This window comes from Cricetulus griseus, chromosome 3 (genome assembly GCF_003668045.3).
Source record: "Cricetulus griseus strain 17A/GY chromosome 3, alternate assembly CriGri-PICRH-1.0, whole genome shotgun sequence".
Classification (NCBI taxonomy): Eukaryota; Metazoa; Chordata; class Mammalia; order Rodentia; family Cricetidae; genus Cricetulus; species Cricetulus griseus.
Window position 1 is genome coordinate 221,773,456 of NC_048596.1, and position 15,214 is coordinate 221,788,669.

A 15,214-nucleotide genomic window follows, 5' to 3' on the forward strand; every position below is an offset into this window, starting at 1 on the left:
CGAGGCTGCTTTCTGGGTGGAATGGGACAGATATAATCCCCACCTTCCCCTAGTGTGCCTGCCCCATGGGACACAGGATCTGTGGTGGCCTCTACTCCCCTATTTACCCAGTTCTAACCTACCCTTGCTTCTATCATTCTCTAGATTTAGCAAACACTGATCCATTGCTGAGGTTTAGGCGAAGCAGACGGTGAGGTGGGGAGGGCTGAGAAGAGAGATGAGCAGAGGAGATAAGTTCCTAATGGAGCAGGAGAAAACCCCAAGAGTATCTGATATAGATGTTCCCATGAAACTGACTTCCCAGACCCAATGAACCACTTAAGCCTTCCTTACTCATGTTACCTGGAAAGTTGTAGCGTCTGGATTTTTACAACCCTCCCTACCTTTACAAACATACATTTCAAGTTTTTTTTTTTTTTTTCTAGCTACTTTAGCTTTCCTGGAAAAAAATTTTTTTTTCATTTACTCCCAGACAAACTAGGAGTTCAGATGACAGCTACTGTGACTCCCCAGAGGCTGGGGGCAGGGACACACCCTCCTCACTCTCTTGCTGCCCCCTTTTCCCAGTTTCTCTCCACAGAGCTGTTCTACTCACTGATACTTTTCTTCCTTTTGTTTGAACCAAATTGGGGGTTAAGGGCACCCAATCTACCTAGCATCAGGTTTCGAATCACCAAATCCTCCCTGTTAAATCTTTAACTTAAAGACCAAGACAATAAGACCAGCTTTAAATTTTAAAGGAAAATGGGCTTGGAAAAAAATGCTATTATTATTATTCATAAATCCAGATGAGTCTATAGTTCTTCCAAATTAGATATTTTCTTTCTAAAACTGTTGATATTTCTTCTGACACACAGATCAAGTGCCCTAGTTACACCCCAGCCTGCCATCACTGCCCCCCCCTTATTCTTTGGTATACATGATGTGTTTGTGAATAAGGGCCACAGCACACATGTGGAGGTCAGAGGCCCTCAATTTCCACCTTGCTTGAGACAGGTCTTGTGTTCTTTGCTACTCATGCCACGCTAGCTGGCACAAAAGCTTTCGCAGTCATTGTCCTATCTCAGCTTTCCACCAAAGAGCACCGGGATTGCAAATGCACATGGCACGCATCCAACTTAACAGGGCTGCTAGGGATCCAAACTCAAGTCCCCATATTGTGTAGGTTTAAGTGCTTTGTCCACTGAGTCATCTTCCCAGCCCCATTCAACTTTCTCATCCCTCCCTCGTCTCCCCCCGCCCACAAATACTTTCATTTGTTCTCAGATTTAAAAATATCTAAAATTAAAATATCTAATGTTACAGTTATTTGTGTATATGTGCATATGTGTTGCCCTCGTGCAGGAGTCATTTCTCTCCTTATATCATGTGGCTCCAAAGGGTCAACCTCAGATTGCCAGGCTTGGCAACAAGTCACCTCTCTGGCCCTGTTCTCAGATTTAATCCATGTATCCTATAAAAAATACTTCACTGAGACTGTGGTCCTATAAATTTTTATTCCTCTGCCCCCAACACTATCAACGTGTTGAGACTGATATTTCCCATTTTTATTTTTAAACTCCAATTACCTCTCTCTACTCCATATGTACTCCAATTAGAATTGCAAGTGTACACACAGAGTTTAGGGGAGTGGCTGGCTCCTCTTTCCCTCTCCTGGTTTCTTAAGTACCTTTATGCTCTGGGAACAGATCTGTACCGGTTAACTACACCTTTCGGGGAACATCTTTTCAGTTAGAGCAATGCAGGAAGTCCTGTGATATAGGGGGTATTCATGCCTGTGGAGAGGAGGAAAGAAATCACCCATCTTCGCCATAGGCAGTACTGCCTGGCTAAGAAAGTATTGTCAAAGGCTTTTCCTGGCTCTGAGATTTGTCTTGGCTCCATGCCAGGAGCTGAAGATCAAAAAGGACCATCAAGTGACCTAGAATGACCTGTCTTATCCTAGAGCTAGAGCTTGAGGAGTCAGCTCCTGTACAGGGCATGGCCATGTGAATACATCAGTGTATGTACCTGTATGTGTGTGTTTCTGTGTGAGCTCCTCTGTCCCTTTCATGTCCCCGGGCTCTCATTTAAAGCTATTTGATGAATAGCTTCTCCCCATCACAGAGACTGAGTGAAGCCTGTGATTCTTGTTTTTCCAGGGCTTCCGTGACCAGGAGGACTTTTGGGCACAGTGGCATTGCTGTGCACACGTGGTATGCATGTCCAGCATTAATCAAGTCCATTTGGGCGATGGCGATTAGCCAACATCAGTTCTATCTGGACAGAAAACAAAGTAAGGTAAGTGGCCTTCCACCAGGCAGCTAACTGGACCTCAAGGCAGTTAGGGATGGGAATTAGGTGGCGGGGAAGAAAGGCCTGTGTCCTTGGCCTGAGACCTACTGGGGTAAGGGCTTGCGTCTTAGGGCTGCAGATAGGAGGAGTGCCAACAAATCATTAAGAGGCCATGCTGGATGCTACTTGTCAGGGGCTCCAGCCCAGCCACCACCAGAAGTGTTCAAGCCTCAGGTACAGCCACAAAGGGGCCTCAGGAGGAATTCTGAGCATACTTTTGGGGGCTCTAGAGACTCTCTTAGGAGTGAACTCTCAAACTCTTATTGATGCTTAAACAGTGGTATGTTGTTTTCTTGGTCGTGGGGGGTAGGCAGATAACCGTTCTCAGCAAATAGACATAACTACCCCCACCATTTAGGGAAATTGCTGTGAAAAGCCCTTCAGGGTTTTCCAACTGCCAACTCTTTTTTAAAAATGTAAAACTGGAAAAGTGAAAAGGAAAACAAAACAAAAGCAGCACCAGCCCCGTTTCCCTCAGGTAGACCTGGAGCCTGGGGCGTTGGGAAACTGCCATCTCCCGGCCTAAGAGGTTCATCCACCCCCAGCCCAGACAGCCAGCTGTGCCTTCTGGTGGGTGGGAGAATGACGAGCTCTTGGTTCACACACAGCTTATAGCAACACTCTGGCCTCTCTCTTCCTCCACCTGGCCTCCCTTCCTCCTCTTCCAGGGACCCCATGGGCCACTCCCATTCAAGGTATCACAGAAGGCCCCTGAGGGGGCTGTATATTTGTGTTAGGATTCTACAGGTCTCAGGTGATGGGAGCACTGAGCAAGCTCAGCTGTGTGGCCTTCCCCTGTGTGTGTTCTCAGGGGCCAGTGGCCTTTAAATGGATCAAGATCATTGGGCTAGTGACCTCTTGGCTCTTTGTCCCTTTATTGTGGGTTTCCCCTCCACCCTCCCCCAAGGAGAAAGTGGGAGCTGCAAGTGAGCTAAGCACAAGATAGTGGAAGGAAATGGCAGAAATGAAGCCACCCTCCTGCCCCAGTTCAGTCCCAAATGGTTCTGTCCCATGTCACAGCCACTGTCTGCATTGCAAAGTATCGATTCCATTTTCTGAGTCTTCCTGACTTCTTTATGTAGTCACTTTTGGGGTGACTGAGTCCTGGGGAGATGGTATTCTTGTGGCTGGAAATCATGAGAGTATTCCACACTCCTTTAGTGACGATGTGCCTTGGCACAGGCCTTTGAAGCTTGATTAGATCAAAAGAAACAGGCCACAGGGGTTTGACTCATGTTAGATGTGGAGACAGTGGGTGGGGACTGGTGCCCTGCTCTCCAGTGGAGGAGTTGGAGGTCAACACCCTCAAACATTGATTTCATCCTGTGTTGCTTGCTGGTGGGTAGCAATGGTCGAAAGGTTTAACATTTTTCCCCTGATCCCACTGTCACTGACTCTTGAAGGCAGAACCCTAACCTACCTCCACACTCTAATACCATGGTCTGCAATGGGGAGAGGAAGTAGCCATTTTCACCCACAGGACAGTGCAGTGTCAGCGACTTGGGGCTCTTCTCCCCATGCTGGTTTTTTTTTTTTTTTTTTTTTTTTTTCTTCTTCTTCAGTTTCCTGGGTATTTCAAGTAACCTATTCTTAGGGTTCTTTGCAAAACAATAAAATAAAAAATAAAACACATTTGCCTCTGAGAAGCCTTATCAGCAGACTTCCAGTTGGTCCAGGATACAGCAAGAAGCTCAGGGAAAAATGATCACCGATCAGGAAGCATTGGCTAAGAAACAAACCCAGGGCTGGAGAGATGGCTCAGTGGTTAGGAGCACTGGCTGCTCTCAAAGGGCTCAGGTTCAATTCCCAGCACCCACATGGTAGGCCATAACTGTCTATAACTCTACTTCCAGGGGGACTGACACCCTCACAGACATACATGCAGGCAACATACTAATACACATAATAAAAATAAATTATTTTTTTTAAAAGAGAGACAAACCCAGCTACTGGAGGTGGCCTACACCTATAAGACAGGGAGATTGCTGCTTCAGGGCTAGCCTAATCTATATAGAGAGTTCCAGGCTAGCCAAGGCAACTTACTTAATGAGACGCTGCCTCAAAAAAAAAAAAAAAGGAAGAAGAAGCAAAACCAAAGGCCAAAAGCATGAAGAAGCTCTTAGCTGTCCTTCTTAGAAACTCTGAAGGACAAATGAAAATATCAAACTCCCAAGGGGAATAGAATTTTACCCAGGGATCTTTACATGGCTGCAAATGTCCCAGAGGCCTAAATATATATCAGGCAAAAAAAAAAAAAAAACCCCAAAACCAAGTTTGTTTTCTTGTGGTACTAGGAATTGAACCTAGGACTTATTCCTAAGCAAGTATTCTACCACTGAATTTGTTCTCAGCTCTACATGTAACCTAGGAGCCAAACGTTTAACCTTACAGACAGGTGAAGACCAAGTTCCTCTGTCTGGATGTCAGACAACTATTTCCCAGCTCTGTGACCTTGGGTAGGCTTCTTATCACATGCACTTTGCTTTCCTCAATTAGAGAACAGAAAAGGAACTTCCTGACCCAGATTTATAGTTGGTGAAATGACACAGTGTTTGTGAAACTGCTTTAGGAAATATGTGTTTTATTTTAGGAAATTTGTGTTTTATTAACATCATGGTTAAGCTAACACAGTCCGCTGTTCAGTGCTGCATCAAGTTAAACTCTCTGAGAAGACCCCACATTACATCCGAAATAGTGAAACACTCAGGAGGAGTTACTTTGCAACACAGTTCATTTCTGGGATGTCATGTGACCCATCTTTGGTGGGCAGCATGGACTCTGTGAGTGATTGTCAACAGGCCTGGGATAGAAAGCTTCACATATTTCTGGACAGCCAGTGTGGGCTGGCATCCTGGCAGGGCTTCACATTCTACTGTATGGGGCCATGCCAACCATTCCTTTCTCTGAAGGGCTCCCAGCACAGTTCAGGCCTCCCAAGTAATGTTTATCAAGCCAGAGAAACAAGTACAGTCTAGTGGTTTGAGTCAGCGAGGGCAGTAGCCAAGACAGCTCACATACCTCCTCACTGACACCCAGAGTACCTCCGGGCCATTGTGCAAATCATTTAAGAAACCTCCCAGGGGTGACACACGCCTTTAATCCCAGCACTTGGGGGGCAGAGGCAGGCAGATCTGTGAGTTCGAGGCCAGCCTTGTCTACAGAGCGACTTCCAGAACAGCCAGAGCTACACAGAGAAACCCTGTCAGAAAGAAAGAAGGAGAGAGAGAGAGAGAGAGAGAGAGAGAGAGAGAGAGAGAGAGAGAGGAGAGAAGAGAAGAGAGAGAGCATTCCTATCAACTTCTCAAACATGCACATGAAGGAAAACTTCCACCATCAAAAACAGAGTGGAAGACAGTTGATTCCCTGCAGTTCATTGAGTGTAAGAAGCTCTGCAGACATCAGTTATAATTGATCATTTATGTCTGTTGTTACTGAAGTTGAGAAGTGCTATCAAAAGCATCCAGTGACCTCTGCATCCTGGAGCCAAAGACTGACTTTCAGACTTCAGGAGCAAGTATGTTCAGAGGAACTAATGGATGTTTTCCTCTGACCCTAGAGTGGTGCTCTCTGGAGTTAAGCCTCAGTGCAGACATCTTTCCTCCCTAATCACTACTTTTCCTCCTTTCCTCATCCAATCTATTTATTCCTAAAATCAACAGCATGATAGAGCAAATTAAAAGACTCATTCACAGAACCCCGTACTGACACAGAGTGGTCATTTGGGATGTTTAGGGACCAGAGGGCTGGCCCAGAGACCTAACATTTCGAGAAGGGAATCTCCTGGGACTATTAATTATATTTCTTCTTGGTTCTCATCCCATAAGCAATCTGTTGGGACATTGTGATAGGCCCATTCCAGAAAGTTCTTAAAGTTACAAGAATCTAGACTACATTAGGAAAAGGCTATCTGTTGTTCCAGCTTCTGTATTTTTGTTTCCTGCCTCTGGGGTCGATGTCTAAGCAGGAAAGAGGGGGCTCATTTGAAAGACAGGTTCTCCATGTGATTAATGGGATCTTTAAAATGTCTAGTAGAGCCAGCCATCTAACCTCATTCACAAATTACATCCAGGTCCTATTATATGCCACTCCTACTGCAGAGGCCTTGACATATAGTATCTGCTGTGGTCCTCATCCCAGCTCTGTGATATGGGCTTTAAGATCCCCATGTTATAAACAGGCATCTGAGGATTTGGGAGGTCAAAGATCAAAGTCTAACAGTGGCTGATCAGGAGGAGCTCTGGGCCCTCGCCACTGTGCTATCTGAGCTAGATGAGTTGCTGCTCTGTAGCTGTTAAGTGTGGGCTTCTTCTGTGGAAACACAGGACTTGGTAAAGTGCAGGGCAGAAAGAGAGGTAGTGATGGAGTGTGTGCACTCTGCTTGCCTGAAGGATAAAGCACAGCCAGATGGGTGCTGTAGATATATAGAGTCCTCATGAAACAGAAAGCCCTTCCTGCTTCCTGCAGCAGCCAAAGACTGCCAGGCCTGGCAGCTGCACTTGTTTATGAACAAGGGGGCCCTAACCTGAGGAAGTCTAACCTAACCTGGTTCTGTCCGTAAGGAAGAAACAGGAGGTTGGGAAGGAGACCCAAGTCAAAGTACGAATGGCAGAGAAGGAGGGGAAGAGGAAGACAGTTCACATCAGGTGAACAAAACAAAAGCAAAAGTCTCAGTGTTTCTTCTGGCCAAAGACGCTCATTTGCTAAGAGGGGGAAAGCACGCAGGGACCGGAAGTCACTGTTCTTCATCAGCAATAGGCAACAACATCTGAGGCCAGAGGAAGGGCAAGGCCTTAAGGATCCAGATAGCTTTCGTGGGACAAATAACAGCCCCTGGGCAAAGGAGGAAGCCTGTAAACCAGGAAGAGGGGACTGTGGTGTGCCGGCCTCTCCAAAGCCCTCAGAATCTGTCTGGAGCCTTGTGGGTGTGGAAGGATTTGCTCTCCTGCAGCAGCCACCCATTGAGCTCACCCAACTACACCATAGAGAGTCAGTGTGTGCTCTATCATTTGTAGTGGCTTTTGAGATGCTTATGGTATCATTAAAAAGTAGATTTATAAAACAAAAGCAACACATTGCAAAATGACAAATAATGTCTGTAGGAAGAAAATACAGCACACTTCCACATTGCCAAAGGTATAACTAAATAAAGCAGATAGCCTTACTGAAGAAGCGATCACTTTTAGGGATATAATTGTAAACACAAAGCAAAACCGTTCTGAGATTCTCCTCACCTTTGACTATAAGCTCGATGGGTCAGCTGACCTGAACACAAAATGGAGTGGAGTTTGGACTCCAATATGAAGACTTTGGATCCTTCACAGACTTAATAAGAATTGAAGCAATTCTTTCCCTGGTCACATAAGTAATAACTGAAGATATTTAAGAATTTCTGAATTTATTGATATTGCATGAGTTTATTTCACAAATCTCATGTCATTCAAAAAGCTAAAAATTTATTTTCTCTTCCTTGTGTAAGCATAAAATAAGTATAGTCACAGCTATGTGTGTACCTGTGCCTGTTCGAATGTGCACATGTGCGTGCTAGGGGTTGAAGCTAGGATCTTGTACATACCAGAGAAGTGTTCTACCATTGAGCTATACCTACTTATTCTATTTTTTTATGTTGAGAATGGGTCCTTCACTAAATTGTCCAAGCTGGCTTTGAACTTGCTCTTTGGACCAAACAGTCTATGAATTTAAAATCTCCTTGCCCCACCTGTACTGCCATTCCCAACCCTAAGTAGCTAGGATTATTGACCTGGCATAATTTTCTATTTGTTTCTGTGTCAATCAGAGAAGAAAGGAGAGGAGGGGAGGAATTAGGGGGAAGGAAGGGAATGTCTTACACACAGCAAGTTCCTTTGACTCCAGCTCACCCCTCTGTGGTAGGTGGTAACTTCCCTGGTTTATATTTGGGAATAATAAGACTCAATGAGATTAAATACTTTTCCCAGAATATAAACTCCAAAAACCACACTCTTCACACTCCACTCTATAGCCTATGGAACCCTGGGCTGTGAGTTCCAGTTTGTGAAGCTTATGAGAGCCACCTGACTTCAGGACTACAAGTAGGCCAGTGGTCTCTGTCCCTTCCATAACCTGCTCTGCTTTCCTTTCCAGTCCAAGATCCATGCAGCACGAAGTCTGAGTGAGATCGCCATTGACCTAACAGAAACAGGGACACTGAAGACCTCGAAGCTGGCCAACATGGGGAGCAAAGGGAAAATCATTAGCGGCAGCAGTGGGAGCCTGCTGTCCTCAGGTAGGGCCTGCATGCTAGACACCTTCCACCCAGGGATGGAGGGGACACCATGCCTGGGAAGCCAATGGGCATGCTGCCCAGACGTTGCTTTAGTTCCCAGACCAAATTTTGGAGCCTCGTGTGTGTCTTAAGAAGTTTCCCAAGTTATCCAAAGGGGCAGAGGGAGGTCAGTATAACTTCACAGTGTGGGACAAATTGTCAGTCTCTGCAGGTACCTCACAGGGCTTTTTAGAATGCTGACTGGTATAATGGGTAACTGTTATCAGGGTTTAATTGTGTGTTCTTAAGAGGAGGACTGTACCAGGACTGTACAAACTGCTACATTCTGCTTCCCAGGAGACATCTGGGGCTTTAAAAGGTAAATGAGAAAAGGAGAGACACGTTGTCACAAGATATGGCTGGATGAGTACCTTGTGTCACCACGTGGTTCCACTGTCTCTTTTTGTGAGCATCAGACAGGTCGCTTTACCACTAATGATTAGGAGGGCCATATCAAAATTATCTTGGCTTCAAGAATGGAGATCAAGGAAGTAGATCATTGGTAGAGTGCTTGCTTAGTACACACAAGGCTCTGGGTGGGAACTCTGTCTGCTTAAATGGCAAAAAGAGGCATGGGTTTACGGAGGGCCGAAGCAGAAAAAGACAGCAATTGTTTGGAAATGTGAGCCAAGTGTGACTTAGCGTTTAAAACCCAATTAATTTAGGTGGCTGTTCATTTGATTGCTGTGATAAACATCATGACCAAAAGCAACTTGGGGGGAAAAGGGTTTATTTCATCTTGCACTTGCAGCTAAGAGTTCATCACTGAGGGAAGTCAGAGTGAGAACTCAAGGAAGGAACTGAACCAGAAACCACAGAGGAGTACGGCTTACTGGCCTGCTCTCCCAGGCTCTTATTCAACTAGCTTTCTCATGCAGCCCAGGCTCACCAGGAGTGAACCACAGTGGAGGAAGGGAGCTCTCCTGCATCACAGTCTCACACAGACATGACCACAGGCCAATCAGATCTGGGCAATCCTGTACTTGAGACTCAGACAGATGACTCTGGGCTATGTCAAGTTGACAGATAAAGGTAACTAGGACAGGAGCCATGTCACCTTGAATCTGAGCTTGGAAAATAAAAGAAGTCTCTACCTCTTGTTATTGTCTAGGACCAGTTCTATAACTATATACAGTGACTGCAAACAACAGTAACAACCGAAATGGGAATGACAAAAGATGAGCTGACTCGTATTAGCTTCTGGGTTGGTATTGTCCACTCATAGTCAGAAGTTCAGCCTGAAAGAGCTAAGGAGAGGAGTATGTACACTGGGCCTGGAGTGAAAAGTAGGTTTGCTCTGGGGCTGATGGAGTGTGAACTCAGGTCTCCATGTTGGACAGGCTATGACCCTACTGCTCAGAGACCTAGTAATATGTTCATATGCTTATGAGCTCTATATAATATGCTGTATATTGTTTGTCTTAAATGAACTGTCAAGATTATATAAGCCTCGGGCTCATAAAAGCTGGACCTGTCTCTGCCAGACCTCTTAACTTTGCCCCTGCCTGGAATTCTTCAAAACTGTTTCATAAAAAAGGTGTGCCAAATGGCCACTACTTCTGAGGCTTAGAAGTTTTCAAGGAAGGCGGTAGAAAATGTTGTCTTTTTTGTATCTAGGCAAGACCATTCAAAACCAAAGGGTCTATCTCGAGTTGCAGCCCCTCCCCGCTCCTCCCAGCCTCCCATTGAATGGGCAAAGCAGAGCCAAATGCAACACCTTGTTTGTCTTTTAGATACAGCATGCAGTGATTTTCCTAATTCCTGTTAAATAGTCTCAGATAAGAGCCGGGATATATCTTACCTGCCTCCTTATCTAGTTACTAAGAATCGAGCCTTGGTCCACTCTGGCTTCTCCTAGCTCAGGGTTGTAGGAGTGTAATATGACCATTGGTTTTCCTCTCATCCTACAAGATTCTGTAAGACTGTGTGAATGATTTTCTATTTCTACCCAGTTCCGGGATCACTCTGCTGCCACTGGTCCAGGGACTGAGCTTTGAAGGCCACTCTTGTTGCTAAGAAGAGACTAAAGTGAGCACATGGTTCAAGATAACTTTCAGCCTATGACCTGGTTCATCTTCCTGGGCCCCTGGTATCTCTGAGATACCAGGCAGATACCTCTAAGATACTGAGGCAGATAGATGCCTATCAGCAGCTGTAGATGACATTCCTAAGGGGAGACTGACCCCCACATAACCATCAGGAATGACATTAAGCATCTTTAAAACCAGAACGCAATCCGTTTCTATACTGCCATCAGATTAACATTAATCACCAATCCAGTGGACTAAAAAAAAAATCACAAGAAAACCTTCCTGCTGATCCATGCCTACATGTAATGTGTAAGCATCATTTTCTCAAGATGTTGAAGTGTTTTTAAAATGTTATGACAGCCAGGCAGTGGTGGCACATGCCTTCAATCCCAGCATTTGGTAGGCAGAGGCAGGCAGATCCCTATGAGTTCTAGCTAGTTCCAAGATGCCAGCGCTGTTGCACAGAGAAACCCTGTCTTGAGAAACCAAAGACAAACAAACAAACAAATAAAAAAAATGTTAGAGTAGCACCCGGATGAGATGTTTAGAAATTGAGAGAAGCAGCTGAGGCCACATGGGGGTTGTACTAGTCACTGGCTTCCAGCCACTCAGGCTTTTCTGATGTTGCCAAGTAAGAAGAAACATGGAACACAGAAAAAGCCTCACGAGGAGACCAAGGAACATGTCAACCTCTCCCAGGCCATACAAGTTTGAGCCTGAAAAATGTTTGTGAATGCCAGTTGAGGCTCCTTGGGGATCCCCCACACCCACCCTCATGACTTAGGAAAAACAGCTGGGACAATAGAGGGAGGGACCAGAACAGGATGTGTGCCATCAGTGCACAAAGGGAATTTCTAGGATATATGGATATGGTCCTCCCATGGAGGTTGCTGCCTGCTGCCCCTCCTGATTGCTTATTCTGGGAGGAGGGAGCCCTACCTATGAGAGACCAGGTAGGACTCCTCATAGTAGCCCCTCTGTGGAGGAATTTAGTCCCTGGTCTAAAAATTGGGGCAGCTGGCTAGTCTCCCTTCTTTTTCTTTCTGTCCTCTTGCCTGTAATATGTCCTCACATGCTTGCTGTTACAGGACAGCTCTGTCTTTTCGTGAATACTTGCCAGACCTTCCACGCTAATGTTTATTCACAAAGGAGACAATGCAGCATCCAACCTCATCAACTGTTTCTCCCTCCCCCTCCTTGTTATATGGTGTCTAATAGATGTTTCTTAAAAGCATATTGAGAACCCAGTTAGCACAAGAAAATCCCTAGTCCATTGTCCAGCACCCAGTTGTCCATAAAATGATAGAGAACAGCAGGGAGACCTGTGGTACATGGTAGGAACCGCCATGTTTCTGGAATGTATGGTATCTCTGGCCTCACAGAGAGTTCTCCTGGGAAGTTCTCCCTCACAGAAGCCCCAAACCTCTAAAGTAAAAGTGATACCACATTGTTCATTAGGAATGACATCCAAGCATCTTTAAAACTAGACAGAACATCTCTATCCCGTTGTCAGGTTGACGGCATTCTTTGTCGTACTGGTGTTAGACCTTTTGAGGTCACCTGCATCGGCCCCTCAGCCCTTTCCAATACTGTCCCTGGGATAATGGTGGCCAAACCTGTTGTTTCCATTGATTTCCTCCTACACCTCCCAGTAACACAATATCATGCATAACCAAATCACATAACAATGCTGTCATATTTCCATGATATAAACTTTCATTTTTAACTCCTAAGAGATGCTAGTTATGCTTTGATTTTGATCATAGCTTTGGGTCCGATGTTGGGCACAGCCCTCCCTGCCCCCCAACCCCAGACATTGCCAAAGGAGTTGGTGCTGCCAGGATTTGTTTATACTGGGCTGTAGAACCTTGAGTGCTGCAAAATACTCCTTCTGCTGAATGGATGTTTCTGAACTCAATTGTGCAGGGCTGGCCTGAGCCAAAACTAGGAAAGTGGGTAATATACACCGCATTTAAAAGCACAGAGGCTTCTCTGAAAGGAGTTGGAATGTCATCTATCAATACAAAATAAAGATAAAATAGTTCCAAGCTATTAGTAACTTTAAAGGCAGTTTTCCTACTTAAGGATTTGCAACTGCTTTAAAATTGCTAGGAAGCCCAGTTCTTGGTATCCAAGGCCTCTAATGCTAAGGAAATGCAGGAATGCCATTGTTACCCATTACAAATGTCAGAAGTTCATGCCCATCGATGTCCTGAGTCACTAGTATGAGTAGGGTAAGAGGGGTGGTTACTAGCATTACCAAATGAAAAGGGCACATGCTTCTGTGATTAATTAAGTTTGGGGTCAAAACATTTTACATAGGAGTTCCCATAAGAAAACTGTAGGCTTGTATCCTGGAGGAGACCACAGGGTCCCTTCTATCCAAGTCACAGCTACAGGTCTGTGATGTGTAGGGGTTCAGGAAATATGCTGATTGATCACCGGAAAGGGACAGAATAAGCAGGGCACTTAGTCACAGTGGTCTGAAAGAGCCTAGCTATTTCCTCCAAATTCGGAGACGGCTTTGGCCATGGTGTTTTGTTCACATGGGCTTCAAGTAACAAATTATTAAGATATTCAAATACAATTTCAGAGACAACTATAAATTCAAACCATCCATTCAGTTGCTGTTTTTAGAACCTATTCTTTCTCTCTCCCTAGTCTACCTTCTCGTTTTTCTACATGAACTAGGGTATAGTTCAGTGGGTAGAACGCTTGCCTAAAGCCCTGAGTTAATCCCCAGCACAGAACAAGAAAGAAAAACAGAAGGCCCATCCCAAATCTTTTGCCTGTTCTTCAAAGGGTTAATTTCTCACTTCCCTTACCCCATTATTTCAAATGTTAGAAGGAAGGGGGTGGGGAGGAGGCACCACAAAACAAAAACAACTGTATTTGTGTAGCTGAAGACACATGGCCTTTTCATAGCTTGTCTGGAAGTGAGAGTCTAAGATTTGTGTCAGCATTGTTTTGGGGATCTGTCTTGACACAATAGTTAGGACTTCAGTGGAAGTGTAGGAGGTGTCAGAGACCATTTTGCTCTCAGGCTATTTAAAACAAATGACACAAACCCACTTAGGAAAAACCCTTGTTCTGCAGGACCCAGTGACTTGCTGTATTAGCCACCCAAACCAATATCTCTTTGTGTGTGTGTGTGTGTGTGTGTGTGTGTGTGTGAGAGAGAGAGAGAGAGAGAGAGAGAGAGAGAGAGAGACTATATTCCTTCTTAAATGGAAACACAAGACATTAATTTTTTTAATAGAATAAAGAGGCCTGAAGTATCCCTTGATCGCCAAACAAAATAGTATAATGAGTTAATGGATAAGAATTTGGCTGTGTGGTTAATTTGGTGGCAGCTCAGTCTTCTTCCATTTGAGTATGATAATGGATCTAAAAGGTTTTAAAAGTAAAGCCACACCCAAACCTGCATTCTGCTAACATGCCACATCTCTGACACTTTTCATTCTAGGAAAAACATATTGTGTGAAGAACATATTGTGTTCAACCCTGACCCTGGCCTTGCCTGGGATGGGTCCACCGTCACTATTAAACAATTCCCACATTCTCCTTCTCTGAATGCAACCACTTCCTTCCATTGTAAGAATGTTTATTAATAGCTAGTATAAAAATGACAATGCCAGCTATTTGACAACTCTCCCCACAGAGAGGTGATCTAGGCGCCTACCAGCTGTGTGCTTATAGCTGTATCCAGCTCACACTGCATGACTCTGCACTGGCATAAATCATGCAATGTTTTTTGTTTAGTGTTTTCCTTTTTGTCTACATCCTTTCTTTTTTGTCGGTCTCCTTCCCGGATCTTCCTCTGGCCTTTTAGAGTTTTCTATCAACTGCGTAGTACCTCTCCTTTTAGGTCCAAGCAGAACTGCATTCCAGAGGCCTTAAATTTGGTCATAACCTCGGCTCTGCTGTTGGGCACAACCTCCCAGGCACTGCCAAAGAGGTTGTTTATGCTGGACTGTGAGACTGGGCAGGCTGCAAAAGCAGTCTGCAGAATGGATGTTTCTGCACTCATCTGAGCAGGTCTGGCCTGAGAGCCCCTTCCACTTCTATTTGGTGGAGGGTAGGGGTGACAAAAGTCACTTTTGTGACTATGTTTTGTCCCCTTGGATGTTACCAGTAAAGGTATACTTGCCTGTTAGAGAGAACTTAGGTTGACACCATATCGTCTTGGTGAACCGTTTTCAGGGGTAAGGTTTTAAACATTGGAAGAGAGATCTCCCTGCAACCTCCCAAGCACATCACTCTGTTTCTACTTAACTGAACTCCGAGTTCAACTTCCCCAGCTTTGCTGAGAGCACAGAATAACGATCGTTGAGATTTGCAATTAATCTCTAAACCTACATATTACAACAGACCAACAGCCCTGGAGCCAGCAAGATCAGTTCCCTGGGTTCTTGATCTGAGGAATGGAAATCATATGTGTTATCACAAGTTATGGTTTCAATTAGACATTTGACCCGATGCGTTAACTTTTAAATGCTGGCTGCCTCTGTTTACCTCCTTCCCTTCCTCTTGCCACAGAGCACAGCTT

At 44.9% G+C, this 15,214-nt stretch overlaps 1 protein-coding gene across 5 annotated transcripts in view; it reads left to right on the plus strand.

The window, feature by feature from the left end:
- The window catches only part of Frmd4a (FERM domain containing 4A), a 303,426-nt gene that overhangs the window by 255,217 nt on the left and 32,995 nt on the right, over positions 1-15,214 (plus strand). For all 5 annotated transcript variants that reach the window (XM_027405198.2, XM_027405203.2, XM_027405200.2 and 2 more), the window contains 2 exons: positions 2,142-2,280; positions 8,455-8,596. In XM_027405198.2, coding sequence (XP_027260999.1) covers positions 2,142-2,280; positions 8,455-8,596 — 281 coding nt within the window. The remainder of the gene's footprint in view (positions 1-2,141; positions 2,281-8,454; positions 8,597-15,214) is intronic.